Raw genomic sequence first — 20,013 nt, 5'->3', positions numbered from 1 at the left:
AAATAAATTTTTCCTAGTATCTCAAGTCTTCACAACTCATAAATGAGAATAAAGATTCTAGACCACTTGTTAACCACAAGGCATGAGAGAGGGTGCTTATCTAGTCATGACCATGGCCAATAGAAAATATTTGCCAAAATTACGAGGTACATTTGCGAGGGTGCGGGGAGTTGATTGGTGCTGTTGAGGTATATTTTACCACCAATCTATATTATTTCACTTTATTGATAAAGACTAAACATGAAAAAGCACAATTGCAAAACAGTTGCAAAACATTTTTATTAATTTCTTCTTTAAAACTGGATGACCGTTTTTTGGGGAAGGGGGGGGTGGGGGGACCACCAGCACAGGCCCAAAGGGTCACAAAATCTGCCAAAGAACAGACACCATTGTCTTAACCTAGGGCTGACAGGAGCTCACCACCTCCTGCCTCTCAAGGCGCGGCAGAGTACAGATAGAGACCCAAAGAGACGCACACTCAGGGAGGCAGAGAGAGACATGTATTTTCAGAGAAAGAGCCACACACGCACATACAGACAGAGGAGAACCACAGACTCATTTTCACAGAGACACTCATAAGCACACGCATGTATAGACAACACACACACCAGACGTTCACAAATACCTAGAGAGACGCACACAGAGAATCTCAAGAGCGTGGCTTCCGAGTGGATCGAGCCCATTTTCCACTTGCGCAACAATCCGCATGTACATCCAGAGCTGCTCCACCCGCAGTAGCGTCGGGTAAACAGCCGCCGGAATCCCAGAAACTTCATTGTTTAGCGGGTTTATAGCTGAGAGCACTGTTTATAGGAGGGGGCCTGTTTAGAGTGGAGGGGGGCCGTTTAGAGCAGATTCCGCTGAAAAATTGCAGCCAGTTTTCTATTGGCCCAGGAGGACACAATCGATCAAGAGAATGGCTGTTCTACGGAAGTTCACATCTATGTGGATTATCCAAACAAATACCCTTGAAAAGGGATAGAGCTCCTCTTATAAATACTACAAAGATGAAAAATATGTCCTTTTTTTCCAATCCTTGACAGGAAGCAGTCACTTTCTTACATGGCTGAAGAATTATTAGGGTCAAAGCTGCAGGTAATGAAGACTTACTTTGCCGGTGCTTTGGAGAATAGTGGTTCTTGTTCGCCATACTCTCTCTCTGCTGACTATGTCTCTGGTTACATCCACCTCAGAGTCCACAAAACTTCTTTGATTCAAAGCTGCAATATCATCATCCAAGTCAGGCTTGATAGTGGATCTTTTCTTAGCCATAATTTTAGCCTTAATGGCAGCAATCTTCTCCACAGACATGGCCTCTGACAACGATCTGTAACCCAAAAGTTAGGTTTACAGTAAAAGCCGCATCACTGGTTTCGTCCACAATGAAAAGATTAATCCATATGAACTATCCTGAATTTCTTAATTGGTTCTTGTACATTGTGAAGAATAAAGGCTAAATTTTAGTAGGAGTACTATAGCCCAAATGTTGAATTTTAATGATTGCATCGCTAAGCAAAAGGAAAACAGGTATCAAATCGAGAGATGGTGGAGTGGGGTAAAATTATCCCCAAAACGCATTTGAGACGTTGTGTGATGTATGCCACAGATTTATTTGAGTTTTCTCATCTGTCAGTTACATAAATACTTTCATTACATGATTAACTATAAAATTACTTGCGTTTGAAGGGAAAAAACAAAAAAAATGCAGACATCTAACAACGAGATTAACCAGTCAGAATAAGGCATTATAAAGTAAATTTCTTTGAGACCCTGGCAGTTTTAGGAGATTAACAATTCCTAAAACAGTCAAGAAAATGTGGGCATGTATACAGTGCAGAAGCTTAAACTAGCCACAAGATGGCATAGGAAGAACATTTACAGACGCACTACGAAGTTGATTTTAATTCAATCATTCTCGTTCTTGGTATGAATTCAGAACCAATGCCTAGTGCAACTCTCCCAAACCTAAATTTAATGAATTTAATATATTTTTAGCAAGACCCATTGAAGCATGTGGTGAGATTACTATGTTTCTCTGTCTGATCAGTGCAACAATGCCTCAGAAACTAATGTGCATCAAGAAATACATTGTGAAACTGATCTACATGCTTGTACATGTATTTGCGTGTATAAAGTTCATAAAAAATAGGAGCAGTGACTAAAATAAACAATAAGCCAAGAAAACAGAAAAACCAGCAGATATGATTGAAATTCAAATATTTTATTGTCTTTAAAAAAAGGGAGCAGGAACATCCAGCTTGAAATTGACAATCATCGCCAGCTCAAAGCTGGCAACCTTGTGCATGATGAGATTTCTTGATTATTTCAGAAGAATTATTAGAATTGCAACATACACATTTGTAGCCACTGTTGCTCTCACTGTCTGTCTAGATTTGTTTTTGCCTCTAGTCCAAAGAACAATGTGCCTTTGACTAGACTAATTCATTAACTTTCCTAGCAACTGTATAGGTCTTCCTATGTGATACACAAAATCTCACTTAGCCTACAAAACTCACAACCACAACACTTTAGAATATATCCTGTGAAGTGCTTCGAGACGCCCTCCCAATGTAGACAAAACTGTCATGTGGAGTCCTGTATCTCAGTGGTTAGAGGACTCGCCTCGCAAGCGAGAGACCTGGGCTTGTTTAATAATAATAATCCTTGCATTTGATATAGCGCTTTTCACGTCGGGAGGACGTCCCAAAGTGCTTCACAGAACACACTGTAAAGTGAATTGACTGTACATTTGTGGGCGAACGCGGCAGCCAATTGCGCACAGCAATGTCCCACAAACAGTCGTCGATTGAAAATGACCAATTTATTATTGTTTTGTTTTGGAGGGATTATTATTAGGCGTGTGGAGTAAGGAAACTTGCCCAAGGTTTCGCCCTGCCTGGAATTGAACTCAGGTCTCTCATTTGCAAAGCGAGTGCTCTAACCACTGAGCTGCAGGACTCTACGGGACCCTGTTTCCTGTTTCCCAGCAGGGCAAAATGTTGGCAAGTTTCCTACTCCACACGCCTGTTTACCTAGCAGTAAATAAGAACCCGGATGTTAGTCGATTGGGGGATCGTTTTTCCAGGGGTAATAATTCCTTTTAAAAGAAATTGGACACTCAATCCATGACTGCTTGTGGGACAGCGCTGTGCGCAATTGGCTGCCGCGTTTTGTCCACAAATATACAGACAATTCATTTTACAGTATATTCCGTGAAGCACTTTGAGATGTCCCGAAGACGTGATAAGGTGCTATATCAAATACAAGGATTATTATTTTTATCATCAAGCATAAGGATTATTATTTTTATTCTATCAAACACAAGGGTTATTATTATTGTCATTGATCCCATGTGGTCAGAAACGGGTTTTCAATCTCCAGCAATACGATTCAGCACAAAATAAAGGCGAAAATGAGCAAGTTTCAAAACATGTAAAAATTAAAATCCAGATTAGGTTTAATTCAAATAAGCATTAATATATTAATAAGTGTTTTTGTGGAATAAATAGTCATCTCATCCTTACATCATTGAAGCAAGTGACAATTTTTTTTAATTGTATTTGTCTCAAAATTTCTAATCATTGGTTAGCTTCAAATTCAGAATTATATGGCTTCTCGTTCTCTTCCACTTCTCCCATCTCATTGACTTTACAGGCAGAGATGCAGACAATGGAAAAAAATAAAGATGCAGTTAGCGTCAATCACCTATGAAGTTCAAGCAAACTTTCTACTTAATTCAGAACTTTCTAGAGAGATCAATTGCTGCAGAATTATTACATAAATGCATCTGCAAGACTCACTCTTTACCTGATCTGTTCAGTCTGTACAATGCCTTCTTTGTGGCCTTCCAAACGAGCTGCCAAACGCTCCTTGTCAAGCCGTACACGTTCTTCATCCTAATTAAAATAAACCTCATTTCGTATTTTTCCAAATCAGTAAAGTATGACAAAGAATGGCACAGCCAACAGGCCATTCAACCCAATCAAATCAAAATGCCAAATGCACTGACATACTTGACAAGAGCCTCAACCCCTACTATACAGATCCAAGTTTCCGCTTACTGTACATTGATTTCTGCTTCATCCATTGCCTCCTTTAGCGAATTTCAGTTTCATTTTTCTCTGCATAAAGAAGTTCCTCCTATATTCCCAGCTGCTAGTCATCGTATACTTAGTCCCCCTTATTTTTGATTCATCGCTAAGTGGAAAAAGTTTATCAATGTCCACCCTATTCATTTGGTTTATAATCTTAAACGCCTCTATCGGGGCCCTTTTAATCATCTCAAGTTATTTCAGTTCTCTCATAAGCAGTTCAAGCTAGCTGACAAAAAAAATTCTGATAAACTTTAAAAATGTTTTCTTCTTCCACCCCATTCTTTCTCAAAACATGCTAAATCCCTTCTTGATCAGCTTCCAGAATTAAATGTCAGGAAAATAGCATCAACAAACCATGCTGCCACTGCATTTGAACACACAAACCATTGTTTTTTAAAACCACCTTAGATATCCAATACTTGTACTCATAGAATATATAAAACATCTTATTGGGAGGATGGAAGAAGAGAAAGAGATGGTCAATACCATTATGAAACGCATTTAAAAAATGAATACAAAGAATTGTAACTTTCAAAGCATGAAGCGCTGGAAAAATCTTAAATCTTTAATGCTACATTTCTCTTTTGCCTTTGTGAGCAACACAGTGAAAATGACAGCCTATAGTGGCCTAACAAGTTCTGCTGGCAGACATCTCCACTATCACCAGATGGTCCCAGTGGATGAAAATACTGGAGCTGCAGTATGTCCAATACCCGTGTGTCGGGACCGCCACTTGAGAATCACTCATCGTCCAGCAAGAGCCTCATCCCAGCTGATTTAATGTAACATAACCATCTGTTACAACAACCTACCACCTCATTATCCCTTTTTGAATATTTCAATACTAAATAATGATCATTTAAATACAAACCTACACAACATAAAAGATTCAGAGAAATAGTCTCTATCGAGAATGAAGTGCGAAACTCAGCATTTGAAAATAAGACAATTGTAAGATGCCTTTTGCAGGATAAATGAAAAACTCCCTTCCATGGGGAGATAAAAACTTATGCTTGTGGTGTTGTGCCACAGAAGGATGGTCTTAGGTTTAACCACTAATCTGTGCTGAGTACCTGCTCTCAGTCAACGTAAGGAAGAAGTACTATAATGAAGGAGTGGGGAAGAAAGGGGAACATAGATAACAGAATAGCAACTTATTGTAGATCCTCTACTTATTCTCTACTTATTGTAGATCCTCTACTTATTTGCATCTTCATTCTTTCACAATTCTGTAATACAATGCATTTGCTATTGCTAATGCTAAGTAAGTCACTTACTTCTATCCTTGGTTTCTTTAGTTCTGAAGATATTTCTTCAGCTGCCCTTTTAACTGTTGGTTTAACAAAATCAAATAAAATGTAATTGAACAAGTGTTCTGTACATTACTAACCCAATATTCTTTGTGTTCAACAAACAAAAACTTGAAATACCTTGCGTAGATCGTTGCAAACCAATTTCTAGAGGTGCACTTCGGTCTATACTGGTGGATGTCGCTAAGAAAGTAAAAGATCAGATTAATGACATGAAAATATTAATTAAATGAATCCTAGCAACTCCTTTCAAATCCAATCTAAAAATGAATCAACAAATTACACTGTGTTTTATATAACTGCAATTTGTAAGTTTATTTTATTCATTAAGTAACTGCCTTCACTGATCAATTTAGCCAGTAAATTGCTGAGCCACAAGGACCACAAGGGTCAGGGATTCAATCTGTGCTGAATTAGTCAGGATAGCTGCAAGAATGCTACGATTTGACTCAGCACCTAGATTGGGCAGGGAGATTAAGTCACTAAGAATTCTCAATCCGTGTCATCGGCTATCAGTTTGCCAATGAAGCACAGTTACAATTGTAAGTCATGGGATAACAGGAATCCTTTATATTAACTGAATCAGAGCATCAACAATACCAGGATTACACAATTTTGAGAAACTACTAAATAATGCAAAATAGAAAAGAATAAAAAAAGCTTTGCTCAATTTTCTATAAAGAGATTTTTACTGGTGTAGACTATATAAATGGATGATTTCCTATGATAAATGAACTGGTATGTATACACAGGATAATATATACATATTTAATAATTTACATCATTTTAGAACCAGACTTCACTGAATAATGTAAAAGTTTATTCTGACCCCCTTTTCAATCCCAATTTCTCAATTTGGGGCTACCAAAAACAAACTGTAGCAAGCCATTAAAGGTCACAATAAAATAAAGAGCAAGTTGTTTCAATTTCAATATACACATAAGAATTGCTACAAGCTCAGTTGCTTCAACAATTGGGCTTTTCACAGCCATTTTGGTCAAATGGTTGCCCCATCCAGTCATAGCAAGCATTCACTTTACATGGCAAAGCATGCATAACGTGCATTATTTAAACTCATACTTACACGTTTCACCATTTAAGTAGCTAAGAAGGCCTTTTCTGTCTGGTCTTCGGACCACAGGAATATTCTCTGTCTATTTTACAAAAAAAGTTTCATCATTGAACTGTGTAATAATGTATAGTTTAATGAAGTTGAAAAAGAACAAAAATTGAATCTCCACTAGATCCTTCAATTAAGCAATTGAAGCAATTCTAGTCCCAATGCAAGCCCTCTCGATATCCTTCAGAAATGTGCCTCCTATCTTTGTTTAATAATCTTTGTCTTTTTCTGAGTGGCCATAATCGGAATGACTGGTAGTCAGTGCAACATAGTTAATTGGTTCAATATAACTTAGAACTGATTTTAGCAAAACAAACTCACTTAAAAATGGAATGTTGTATTACAAAAGCAGACCAGCACACACAAATCAATGGCAGGTAACTTACATGTCTTGTTTGGATCCTATATTGTCTGTACTGCCTTTTTCTAAACTCTAATAAGGCTCAACAAAGCCTCTCATTTTAACAAAAATAAACCAGGATAATTAAAGCATTCATTGATTATGTGCAGCACCCGTGGAAAGGTGATGTAAGTTGCATCAATCCAAATTTAAAACTGCTGCCTTCTTATTACCTTTGTTTCTCTACATGTAATTCAGAGGTAATTATTTTAAGTCAGAAACATCTACTTAACACTTCTCAGCTTTGTGCAAATTTGGTTAACAGTGGCCCATAAATTCTTAATATTTCCAAGTAAACCTCATTTCAGCAAGTGAAGCTTTTATTTAAAAACACAAAAAATGGTTTAACTATGGAAACAATTTGCATCTTCATTCTTTCACAATTCTGTAATACAATGCATTTGCTTTTGCTAACACTATACTCGGAACACTTCTGACCAGTGTTTACATTGAATGCAGTAAATTATCCACAAAACATACAGCTCCAATATGATTATCACAATCAAAACTACTATATTATTAGTTAAAGACTAGGATGTAGGTCCAGATTTTCTTAATTTGTAATCACTTTAAGAGATTCTCGGAAAGCACAAACAGGATCCAAGTTAAAAGCTTGTATAGAATTTAGTTGCAACTCAGCAGAAATGATACACAAGCTCTAAATATACAAAACAGGATCCAAAGACCAAATATTTTCTGACAAAGAGAACAAACTCTGGTAAATAGTGTGTTCTTAATTATAGTATAACCTTCATCACAACTGTGAAATATATATGGAAATGCAAGTAATTTAGGTCTCAGTGAGTAAGATCATCCTCTCTCTAATGTATGGTTCATTAAAAATACATCAAGTTTCTAAAAGTATTCCACTACCTCTCTGGTTTGACGACTTGATTGATTCAGTGCTTCTTTTAAATAAAATCACAGGACCCACAAGAATGAACTATTACTCATTTGCTTTGAATATATTAGCTATCCACTAAAAGTCAGCTAATCAAGATTACTTCAAAGATTATGCCATGAGGTTTGAAATAGAAAGCAGCAATGGTGTTTGCAATGTATTTATATTCCAATTTCCCTCTCCACATTTTTGTGCTTTTGTTCTCCACTGGCCCCAAAAAGCAAGCAAACCAAGTTCGAATGAACAAGGGCTGCTAAAAACTCAACGATAATCCAAATTTAAAGCATTAAACTGCCGACAAAGGCATATGGTAAGGTTTCAATTAGCATAAGGTCCAACACATTTTAGCATTCACTAGACTTTAAAATTATTGCAGTAATAATATATCGTCTCCCATCAACCTGCACTTCCCTTTTTCCAATTCGCTAACTTATGCTACCCATTCCCATCAGTTGCAATCTTTAACATTTCTCTTTATTGATCTATTCACAAATTCTCCATTTTCAAGTCATACTTAGAAGAGCCTTGCTGATATCTTCAGCATTTAATCCTGCTGTGATGTCAAAAACATTTAGCCAGCTCAGCATTTTCAACCCGAGAGAAAAGTTGGCCTAATTGCTATACGTTGAAAGTTCATACCTTCTATCCCCTGGTTTGTTCCTCTCGTCACTCTTTCTAAAGAATTAAAAACTTGACAACTTTGTTTCCCAGATGAGTAACTAAAAACAAGACAGTACTTCTCCAAGTTATATTTTAAGTTTACAACCAATTTATACTTACTGCAGCTCGACGCACATACACAGGATGAGAAAGATGAACATTGTTTAGCAGGAATAAAATGGAGTCCAAAGTATAATACACTCTTGGCTGTCCCTCCTTGCCAGTCCTATAGGAGGAAAAAAAATATGAATAGAATTAGTGGAGAAAGGGACAGAAGTATGTATAAATCAGTTTTGACTGGATCCCAGATATATTGCAAGCTCTGAAACTCTTTAATGCAAGTCAGCTTTAGCATAATGTACTGCGGAAATTTCAGAAGGCAAAATCTAAGAAATTCAAAAGTAACTTCTTACTTCCACTAAAAAAAATCATTTATCCAGCCAACATATGCCAGCAATGCAGCACTGCCACAAAACACATTTCCCGCTTCAACAGCAACACTGTAATGTTTCATTGCTTCAGAACCACATCCACCTTGCCAAACATTTTCCTCTATAGGAAACAGCTGAAAGTGAGGTTGTAATCTCTGAGCCCACCAATGTAGATTTCAGATGGTAGTCTGCACTAGATACTTCATCAAATACTGGAGAACACCATCTAGGAGCTGCTTTCATGGCTTCTGCAACTGTTTCTCAAACTTGTGCAAATGCAGTTATTCAACTGCCAATTAGTCATCGTTAATATTGTGAATTTTGTCTGGAGCCTATTCCACAGAGAAGTGCCATCATAACTTCTCATTGAAGTGCCACTGTAGTATTAAAGGATCATTAAACAGTTTGAAATTTGACAACATTAATATTAAGAGACCCTTTTTTCAAAAAAAAAGGGCCATATTGCTTGGTCCACATAGCCATTTTGTAGCAAAGACTTTCTTAGCAGCACACACTGTACTGGACTATTGCAATAATTTGAAAGCAGCTTCTGTTCACTTGCTGTGCACTTGTCTATTTTTCTCCACTTCTTGCCTGAGCCAGAAACTCATGGCAGGCAACGTGCCAAAGGCAGCAAATCGCTGGTATCCTGCCCAAGCGCTCATTTTTCACTTAAATGAAAAATTAAGATTCTTCCTTCCATCTTCAGATCATATCTGAAGACTTTCCTCTTTGACCATGCCTACAGTCCCCCTCAGCTCAGCGACAAGCTTCACTTCTGTTAAGTGCTCCAAGACGTTACCCCACATGATGGGTGCTATATATGACTGTTCAGCGCTTTGGGACGTCCTCCTAACATGAAAACGCACTCTATAAATGTAATTTTGTTGTTGTTGTATACTATTGCAAGTTGTTGTGGTAAACCAAAGCAGGGAGCATCAGTGTGGGTGTGTGTTCCTCCATAACTAAGCTTAACCGCTTTCCGAACCTCTATCCAAAGATGCCCACTTAAAGTACAAGCTGCTAGATTATGCATCAGAAGCAGAAACCAAAGTTGATGTACCTATTCATCACTCCATCTCTGTCACTTTGTGAAGGAAGGGGCATCAGTGGCAACAACAACAACTTGGATTTATATAGCACCCTCCACGCCGGACGGGTGGCAACCTGACAATGCAAAGGTCAGCCACTTTTTCATGCTTTTTGGGAAGAAATGAAATGTTTCTGTCCCTCACAGACGTCTCTGATTCAGCACCAAACATGGAGGTTCAGATTAATGTCACAACCTATAGAATTCAGATCTATGTCACATCCTATAAGAGATGGTCACCAACAGAGCTCACAGCTGACAACCAAGCAGCTCCTTGTTGAGACAAAACATTAATGTTAGTCTTTATGCCGCATTTCCTATTCATACTTGATCACTACTGGCTTCAGAAGGATGAGCAAGTGCCTACGTAACTTTAATTGCAAAGTGCTTAGGAACTACATTTAAGTACGCAGTGACCACAATTAAATGTGTAATATGGAGACACAATATGAGAGAGAGAAGCCATTTTCTTAATTTTCTTAGATAAGAGTTGAATGGTAACCAGTAATTTCCACTTTCGATACCAACAATGAAACAGAACTCAAGGGCAAGGAACTGAGATAGGTACCTCAAGTATACAGACTGCCAGCACACAAAGATGTATCTACAGGAATGAATTTAATAATAATAATCCTTGCATTTGATATAGTGCTTTTCACGTCTTCTAGACGTCCCAAAGAGCTTCACAGAATATACTGTAAAGTGAATTCACTGTATATTTGTGGGCGAACGCGGCAGCCAATTGCGCACAGCAGTGTCCCACAAACAGTCGTAGATTGAAAATGTTTTGGAGGGATTATTATTATTTTGTTTTGGAGGGATTATTATTAGGCGTGTGGAGTAAGGAAACTTGCCCAAGGTTTCGCCCTGCCTGGAATTGAACTCAGGTCTCTCACTTGCAAAGCGAGTGCTCTAACCACTGAGCTACAGGACTCCACAATTTGACTTACAGGTTGACTTTAGAAATATTTTATTCAGAACTGTTTCTCAGGACATGTAGAAATGTGTAAAACATAAATGGCCATTGCAACTTTAATATTCTTAAGAACCTATGGTTTTATCTTCAGAAAGAAAAACTATACAGTTGAATGTTTACTCTATCACAAGCACCAAAGAGCTCAATCCTCTGACAATGTCACATAATGCAAATAAAGTAACTTCACACAAAGAAGGATCGGGTCCACATTTAATATGAACACAGTAAAACATACATCAGGACTTCTGGGCAATCCAATTTGAAAATGAAATGGAAGTAAACTGGCTAAATTCTCAGCAATGCAAGCTTTCCAAGTAGATAATCATCAGCCTGTCACTTACAGTTATGGTATTGTTCAAGCACTTTTAAAAAATATGGGTGCCATTACAACATGTGTACCCCTGACAGACCAGAACTCTCAAATTAATCTTAAGCCCTTCTACAGCACATCACATGCAGTACACAACCAACAGTACCCAGTAGACTCAGTGTTCCATGGTGGCATTATAGAGAAAGGTAAACGTATTGAGTAAGACCCATCTGTTTTCCCAGCAGAAACCTGACAGCAAAGGATAGCAAAAACGAGAGTAAATAACATGAAGAAATCTGTTCCCAGCTTAATTTTGCAGTGCCACATGTATAACTATACCAAATGTTTGTCTTTTAACCAGAAATACTCCACCTACTCTATTTTGGGATTGACTCTTGTTGACAGGTGAGAAATAAATGTTGTGCCTGTTTTAATTGAATGTTTTAGTTCATAATATCTGAATTACAATTTTAAACAAAGGAAGTTTACAAAAAACACTAAATTGCATTAGTTATACCTGAACATTCTCTTTCACTACAATTTACAACACCATTCATAGAATGAATTTGGAAGAAAAAATATTGTATAATTATATTGTATAAAGTGCACAACCTGACAATTCCTGAAACTACACATCACAGGAACATCTATAGAACAGATGGTTCTACAAAAAAGGACTTTTTAAATCTACTATAAAGTCAGTTATACACCTTGAACATTTTAAGCATAAAAGCAAGAAATGTATATACTACTGCTTTCCCACTTTTGAACATTATCTCTATGAAATAGTCCAGATAGTATACAAAGTTCTCTCTCTGACCCAGCAACATGCCTAAACATCAACCACAGAAGATCATCTACTTTACATGTTCCCTGTTATCCATTTCCCACATCAATCATCCTTGCTTGTGAGCAAGACTGCCAATTTGGACTAAATTGCAACCAATTTTGCACAGTAAGACCTAGGTGAACATTGCTCTAAATCTCTTATGCGTGGTGGTCAGCAAATGAAACTTTGATCCAATATCTATCTAGATTTGTCTCAAACCAGGTTTCCAAGATGATAAACCCATTCAGTTTTTATTAAAATTAAATAACACAAGTTTTAAGTATACGGCAGCTTCAAATAAAGATGCAAAGTTATTTTGTGCAGTTTTAAATCATTATGGAAACTATTCTGAAATCCTCTGCACAATTTTGAAATTATTCAGATTGGTTACTGGATACTGTGTGTTTAAGTGTGTTGTAAATACAACACTGAATACTCACACTTCAATTTAAAAGGCAGTGTTTGGGATAAAGAAAGGATTTCATTAGATATGGTCCTAATATTATCTCTCCGGGATGTCACCTGCCACACCTAACTCAATGCTCCTTCAGAATTTATTTTAGGAACCCGACCTTCACTTACCTAAATCTCAGAGATCACCCAATAACTGTTATTCGACATTGCACAATCTGGCCGAGAATAAACTGCTCCAGAAATCCATATAATAATAATAATCCTTGCATTTGATATAGCGCTTTTCACGTCGGGAGGACGTCCTAAAGCGCTTCACAGTACACACTGTAAAGTGAATTGACTGTACATTTGTGGGCGAAGGGGGCAGCCAATTGCGCACAGCAATGTCCCACAAACAGTCGTAGATTGAAAATGACCAATTTATTATGGGTTTTTTTTCACCCACTAGTTTCCCCTGCCAGCGACAATAAGCAGGAAATCATAGAATGAAAGGTTGCCCTCAAACTGCATCAGAGAAACACTCGGCGTTCAATCGACGCCATCAATAATAGCTCGCCCTCCTCATGTGCCAGCAAAGTTCAGTGCCTAGGCTTTAAGAATCAGATATTCCTGGATTTGTGTGGAAGGTTCATGCCGGTTAATGTTGGAAATTTGCGTTGGCGAGAGTTTAACATCAGTTCCATCGCAGCGTAACGCCGCAATACATCTCCACTCGACGAAACATTTGACACAGCGGGTTGATGAAAACCTTTCAGGCTTGGGAGGGAGCAAGTCAACGACAGAAAAACCCAGGGAAGACTCGCTCTGGGTTGTTAAAAGACAGGACGCGAGCGACCCGAAAGTCAAGCTAAACTTTTTGGCTCTCCGAAAAGGAGAGGGAAAAAAAAAGCAACGCGAAACAGGGGAAAAGTTTGCACATAAAAATAAAAGAACACATCCCCAACAAGTACAGCGGCAAACCCTTGAGGTAGAAAAAGTGTGCGAGAGAGAGAGAGAGAGAGAGAGATCTTTTTAAAGGAAGAATAGTCAACAACGTTCAGGTATTCCGGGGGGAGGGAGGGGGGGAGAGGGAGAGAGACAGAGAGAGACAACACCCCCTCAACAAAAAATAATAATAAAAGCGAGGCGGTCATGGCAGACCCACGCAAACAGTGGCTGCGGTGGTTGCCAGCGGCAGGAGGAGCCACACAAGCTGCTCCTTCTCCTGCGCCCTCAAAACATAACAGTCCTCCCGCTTCAAACTCCGCTCAACTGTCAGCCCGACCAGAGCAGAGCAGAGCAGAGAGCGGGACCAAACCCAGGCCCCGGCCCCGGCCGAGCCACAGCTCCGCTCCCCTCCCCTCCCCTCCCCTCCGCTCCCGGCTCGCCAACTCACCCCCAGATCACGTAGTTGGTCTTCACGTTCTTGGGCCAGGAGAACTCGCCGAAGATGACCTCGTCTCCCTTGACCACGATTTCCTTCTTCTGGATGTTGTACTGGCGCAGTACACTCAGCACGTCCGCCATCTTGCCTCGCGCTCCGGCGGCGGCGGCGGCGGCAGCAGCGGCGGCCTCCTAACAACGAGGTCCTCGCGGCAGCGCCGCGGCTGCCCGCGCAGGACGCCTGAAATAATCATGAGCCAAGGGGCGGGGCCTGAGCGGCAGACGCATGCGTGCACGTGGCTTCCGGGGGGGGGCAAATGCTCAGCTGTGCCCACAGTGGTCGCTGGTGTCTGGTGAGATGAGGGATGGCAACAGGACAACACCAACAGTCACGATGCTAACAGTTCTTGGGCCGGGAGATCTCGCCCAAAGGGGGGGAACCTGGTCCTCCTCGACCCACGCACTGGCGCTCAGCGATTTTTCACGTCTTCTCGACCCCCTCTCGAAGCCCTTCGCCCAATGGGGGGGGGGGGGCTGTCAAGTGAACTGACCGCCCGTTGGCGTATTTCTGGATGGGCGAAGGGTCGTTGGGACCCGGAACGTTTCGACTCACTGGCCCCTTTCTCCGTGGACGCCGCCTGACCCGCTGAGCGTTCCCGGCGACTTCTGTTTTCGTTTCGGATTCCCAGCAGCTGCAGTGCTTTGCGTTTTGATAATGATTCTTGCCCCTCGTCACCGTCTTCAAGATGTCTCGAAAAGCGTTTCACAGGATGTACTGTAAAGTGAACTGACACTGAAGTGGCCAATTTATTATTATTTTTTTGGAAGGCGCTATTACTCCCGGAAAACCATCCCCTATTGCATTTAGCTCCTTAGCCTCCTTCAAGTCCCGCCTCAAGACCCTCCTCTTCGACCATGCCATCGGCCACCCCCTTCCCCACCCCTCCCTTAACCCCCCAACCCCAGCTCGGGTCTGAAATGCTGTACTCTGTCCAGCGCCTTGGGACGTCCTCTCGACGTGAAAGGCGCTATACAAATGTAATCTTGTTATTGCATTCGATATCTATATCAGATTCTTGACTGAGGAGGGGATGGGGGGATAGGTAAGCAGTCAGGGGCACTGTTGGGAGATCTAGTGATAAGGTTTAGTGTCATCGTCTAGTACAATGTAGGGATCCCAGAGCAAACTTTTGTACCTATTCCCTGCACCTCCCCACACACACACACACACACACACAAGGCAACTACCGCACGTATGACTGAACTGGCTCCAAGGTGACAGGTTTGGCAACAGAATGTCAGAATCGAGCCAACCTGTGGCCTCGGTAGCGTATTTCCTGAGCCAGGCAAGTCCATGAGAAACAGCTCATAACAGCCAAATAATATCTTAATAATAATAATCCTTGCATTTGTTAAAGCGCTTTTCACGTCTTCAAGACGTCTCAAAACGCTTCACAGAATATACTGTAAAGTGAATTGACTGTATATTTTGTGGGTAAAACGTGGCAGCCAATTGCGCATAGCAGTGTCCCACAAACAATCGTGGATTGAAGTGACCAATTTATTATTTTTCTCTTGAGAAATTATTATTAGGCATGTGGAGTAAGGAAACTTGCCCAAGGTTTTGCCCTGCTGGACATCGAACTCAGGTTTCTCGCTTGAGGGGTGAGTGCTCTAACCACTGAGCTACAGGACAATCTTAGCCTATGGTTAACAAACTCTGGGAAACGCCAAACATAACAAGTAACAATGAATTAAAATCAGACAATGTAGGCAAAATCCAGCAGGCTTGAAAACTAAAAACAAAGATTTAACTTTCCGAGTGCAATCCTTCTCCAGATATACTCCCTTTTTATTTCTATATTGTACTGACAATGACATTTAGTATGACCCGGCAGTTGATGGGATTGTGCATAAATTTGGATTGCAGCGTTTTCCAACAAATAGATAACAGTATTCAGTACACTTCACGTAAACTTAATGGAGCGCTTTGAGGCTAAATATGAATGACATGGTTTTAAAAAAAACATAACTTATTGTTCGAAAGGGGATCTGAACGTCCGCCTAAATGACAAAACAAAGGGGACTCGTGCCGGACTGAATGAATGACCCAGCCCACCCCAACGCTTTGAATCCGGTCTGCATTTCGACTTTGCATTTAAATAACAACAACAACAACAACAATAATAATAATCCTTGCCATTCGCATGGGTTCAGTTGGAATGGCTCTGTTCTGTGGCAAAGGCCAAAGCAAAGCGATGCGGTTGAGGCGTCAGTGTCAGGGTGACATGGATACACTGATGGCCATTGTGACGTCGGTTGGCAACACACACAACACACCGGAGGAGACGCGTAACTCGAGCTCTTCATTCAGGACAACTTCACAGTAGAAATCAGCGCTCAATCTCAATCCCATCGAAACAGGTCGCTGAGCTCCTCACCCACCCCATCCCACCCCACCCCATCCTGGGTACAACACCTGCCAACCTTAACTGCAGTCTTTGGGACTGACTTTGCATTTCTGGGTGGGGGGTGGATTTGTCCAGTGCAAGGTGCAAATCATTCAATAGCGGTCTCCCCCTCCCCACCACCCCCACCACTACACACACACACACACACACACACACTTCACTTGACTTCACGTGGTGGTTACGGGATTATCCACACACACACCCCAGCATTGAGCAAACCTCTCTGCAACATGCGTGGCCGCGAGTCCTCCTTTACACGTGTTGTCAAAATGACCCCCCCCCCCAAAACGAACGAACCCAAATCGGAGGGATTAAAAAGTACACGTAAAGCTGAGTTACGGGAAGAAGGCTGCATATGTCGGTTGCATCGAAAGGAAAAGAGAACGAAAATGTTATATGCTGATGATGTAACTTATTGGCACTTCTTCTCTGAATGTGTGTTCTGGTTCCAGTTTGCGGACTGGAATCTCCCTTTCGCAGGAATGGGACACTTTGTGTCCAAAAAAAAGAATCATAAAGCAATAGTAGTTCAACGATCAGCACGACCTAAGGACTCTATTTCCAAATTTATCGAAGTGAGTTGCCTTCAGTTCTAAAATTGGAAATGTTACACGCCCGCTTTCCGTAATTAATGTTTCGTTGACCGTCCTGTGTCGCACGATCAATGGTGTTCCTGTAACAGCTGAAGGACATGTCATGAATTTCTTTTGAGGTGTCTTGAGAGAGGTTCCCTCGCGCCCTCCGCCCCACCGCGCTTTCAGCCACTACGCCCCAAAACTCTGGAACAATCTCCCTCGATCCCTCCGCCCTTGGCCCTCTTTCTGCCCCTTTTTTTTTGCAGAATGTACTGTAAAGTGAAATGACTGTATAATTGAAGTTATGTATGTGCTATCTCTATTGGGATCAATAGAAAAATCGAATTGAATGTGGTTATCATTAAAACATTTGTAATAATGCTCGTGCAAAAAAAAGTCAGTTAAAAAAATAATTATGGATAGATTAGATGAATAAAATGAAGCAATACTATATTCACTTTTAATTTGAATCTATTTATTTCAGGATTTAGTTAAACGGAACTGTATAGTGATATTTTCCAAGACAAGCTGTCCCTTCTGTGTAAAGGCAAAGGATGTATTTGAAGCAATGAAAGTCAGTTACAGAGTGGTCGAGATAGATGAGCGCGAAGATGGTTGTTTTCTGCAACATACTCTTGGAATTCTAACTGGTTCAAGGACAGTAAGTCATCTACTTAGCACTCTCAGTCTGGTTTGGATACTTTTGAGCATAGTGATTCGTTTCCACATGTGTCAGACATCCAGCTGACCAAAAAAGAAAAGTCAACAGCTAATTCTACTTTCTCCACCCCTCATAATCAATAAGACTGAAGGGCACAATCTCAAGAGGATCTTAAATTAAGAAATCAGGACCATGTTAGTTAGACAAGGTCTTATTGGAATATATCTTTCAATTTGTTAACTTTATTTTTCTCCTCGTTTTAGTATACCATTTGCATGCATCTACACATGCAGATAAACAGAAACTATAATCTATGTGTTTCAGCATTATCTTTTGTGATATTTCACATCAACATGAAGTGTAGTAGAAGCAAGATTTAGATTTATAGCTGAATGCTCGTTGACTTTAAAAGAAACTCTCACAATTATATTCACATTGAAATTATTCACATGAATTAGAATAATGGAATTTAAAATAAGCCCATCAGATAGCAAAGTGACCCTAAGTTTTACGTATCACCAAAGTACCCTGCAAAGCAGTAGTGGAGGGAAGAAAAAAATGGAACATAAGCTACTCTGACCAACTCTAATTTAACTCCCAGTTACAATGCTTTAATGGTTTTGAGGTTGTAAATGTTGTTTGGTATCCCTGGGAAAACAATTTGGATGCGTTCTTGTACTAAATTGCTCTCCAGTGACACCTGTTGAAGTGCATAGGGAGTGAAGGCAGACACAGCATGGTTTTGCAGGCGGAATAGCATGCTCACAGTCTGGAGTATAAAGATTGATCATTTGGGCAAGTAATCTGCCACCACCTGTGAAAGGCTTGCCCAGCTTGAGTTGCTGCCTTTAGCAGAGGAGGAAAAAAATTGGTCTTATATTTTTGAACCTTTTATATTTATGACGTTTCAGCTACAGTCCTTGAATATAAACAACAGTGCACTTAACAGTGGCAGAGCCTGACTCGGAGCCGGGGATAGATAAATAGATCAAATGAGACCAAGATGAGAATAGTCTAGCTCCAAAAGGGAAACAAGCTTCAAATGTTTGAAGGAAATCCAAATAATTGTACAAAATCTATCAGGAGAAACTATTACAATTGTGACAAGACATTCTAAAATGCACAGAACTTATACACAAGAACTCATGCGAGCATGTCCTGTTATCTAGTATCTCCTGAACGTATGAAGTAAAGCAAAACACTTCTTGTATCAAGAAGGAATCAGCAACAGCAGAAATGGTAGTAATAATGAGACCAGAATAGTGTGGCAATCCATTCAAAGTGGAAGCTGCTATGACTAGAATGCATAAAATAATAACAATATTCAGAAACATTTTTAAAACAAAAAGTAGAATTAGTTTGTTCTGTTTTTGGTCATTTTCTCTTTGATCACCTGTATTCTGGTCAAATATTGTCTGTTTGCAATGATAACCCATTGTTAGTTGGCATCTACTTTTTCTACCATTTTCTAAGCCGTTATTTAATTAAACAACTTTGCAAACCTGGTAACTTTAATCTTAGGGATACTGTATATTTGTGACTGCGGCAATAGTCTTTCAGCAGAAATGAAATCAGGGATGCATTAAACACCACTCAGGTCATTTCACTTACCTATGTTTCTGGAAGTCAATTTGCTTGGTAGATGTGCCCAATCTGTGCTGTAATGTTGCACTGGTGTGCAAACAATAACACTGCATTAGATCTGAACATGTCAGGCATATTCAACTGAGGGAACAAGGCATCAGTAAATTAAGTAAATTAGAGTTTAGTACAGTTGCAAGGTTAAGCAGCAACCAAGTTCACCCCCAACGTTTTTTGTTTGTACAGGTTCCAAGAGTGTTTGTGAATGGAGTTTGCATCGGTGGTGCTCAACAGACAATTGATTTGTACAAGAAAGGTGAACTTCTGGCACTGATCATGAAGTGTGCTACCCGCTGCGATGAGAAAACTAACAAACATTAGTTAATGTGAAATGCCTGCTTCCTTCTCTCTGCCCAGCATACTTGAAATAAATTGTGCAGTTTCAGGTTCATCTATAAGATTACTTATAAAACAGCTAATATAATTGAATGTACAGATCCAGTTTCTCTTCTGCCCATATTATATCAATGATATTTCTCCCCACATCATTCCTCAGATGGTGGGTAAATCGTTTTCAAGCACTTTTCTACAGTGCTCCTAAACTGACTGCCAGATGGCTCCCTGGAGCAGCTTGAATGGTCTCGCACCTTACATTCCAGTTTTAGATTTGATCATTTACTTGATTTTTTTTCTGGCTTCCTCCTAAAGTCACCTACCAATGTCTAATATGATGCAATGAGGGATGATGGGCGCAAACCCACAGCACGTTTCTCTATGCAGCCTCGTGGCTCACCAGTGTTTCATTGCAATATTTTCTATACTCCATTT

General features: G+C 40.0%; 2 protein-coding genes across 2 annotated transcripts in view; one reads left to right on the top strand and one right to left on the bottom strand.

Moving 5' to 3' along the window:
- cdc73 (cell division cycle 73, Paf1/RNA polymerase II complex component, homolog (S. cerevisiae)) overlaps positions 1 to 14,097 on the bottom strand; it is a 111,308-nt gene extending 97,211 nt beyond the window's left edge. The window contains exons 1-7 of the mRNA XM_007895671.2: positions 13,911 to 14,097; positions 8,606 to 8,711; positions 6,489 to 6,558; positions 5,525 to 5,587; positions 5,372 to 5,424; positions 3,808 to 3,896; positions 1,111 to 1,327 (exon numbers count right to left, since the gene is read on the bottom strand). Coding sequence (XP_007893862.1) covers positions 1,111 to 1,327; positions 3,808 to 3,896; positions 5,372 to 5,424; positions 5,525 to 5,587; positions 6,489 to 6,558; positions 8,606 to 8,711; positions 13,911 to 14,041 — 729 coding nt within the window. The 5' untranslated portion in view covers positions 14,042 to 14,097. The remainder of the gene's footprint in view (positions 1 to 1,110; positions 1,328 to 3,807; positions 3,897 to 5,371; positions 5,425 to 5,524; positions 5,588 to 6,488; positions 6,559 to 8,605; positions 8,712 to 13,910) is intronic.
- A 2,660-nt stretch (positions 14,098 to 16,757) lies between these two features.
- Positions 16,758 to 19,566, top strand: glrx2 (glutaredoxin 2). Its single transcript, XM_042334970.1, has 3 exons — positions 16,758 to 16,943; positions 17,428 to 17,604; positions 19,432 to 19,566. Exons 1-3 carry the CDS (start codon positions 16,758 to 16,760, stop codon positions 19,564 to 19,566), a joined length of 498 nt encoding a protein of 165 aa, XP_042190904.1.
- The last annotated feature ends 447 nt before the right edge of the window (positions 19,567 to 20,013 follow it).

This window comes from Callorhinchus milii, unplaced genomic scaffold, assembly GCF_018977255.1.
Source record: "Callorhinchus milii isolate IMCB2004 unplaced genomic scaffold, IMCB_Cmil_1.0 Scaffold5, whole genome shotgun sequence".
Classification (NCBI taxonomy): Eukaryota; Metazoa; Chordata; class Chondrichthyes; order Chimaeriformes; family Callorhinchidae; genus Callorhinchus; species Callorhinchus milii.
Note: the sequence above shows the minus strand (reverse complement) of the source record. Positions and strands in the feature narration are given on the sequence as shown.

What these genes read in the sequence shown, in the direction of transcription:
- glrx2 (XM_042334970.1), top strand. Translation starts at nt 16,758, where the DNA reads ATGTTATATGCTGATGATGTAACTTATTGGCACTTCTTCTCTGAATGT. An exon ending in CTATTTCCAAATTTATCGAA is followed by an intron (nt 16,944 to 17,427) that starts GTGAGTTGCCTT and finishes TATTTATTTCAG; the next exon opens with GATTTAGTTAAACGGAACTG. An exon ending in TTCTAACTGGTTCAAGGACA is followed by an intron (nt 17,605 to 19,431) that starts GTAAGTCATCTA and finishes TTGTTTGTACAG; the next exon opens with GTTCCAAGAGTGTTTGTGAA.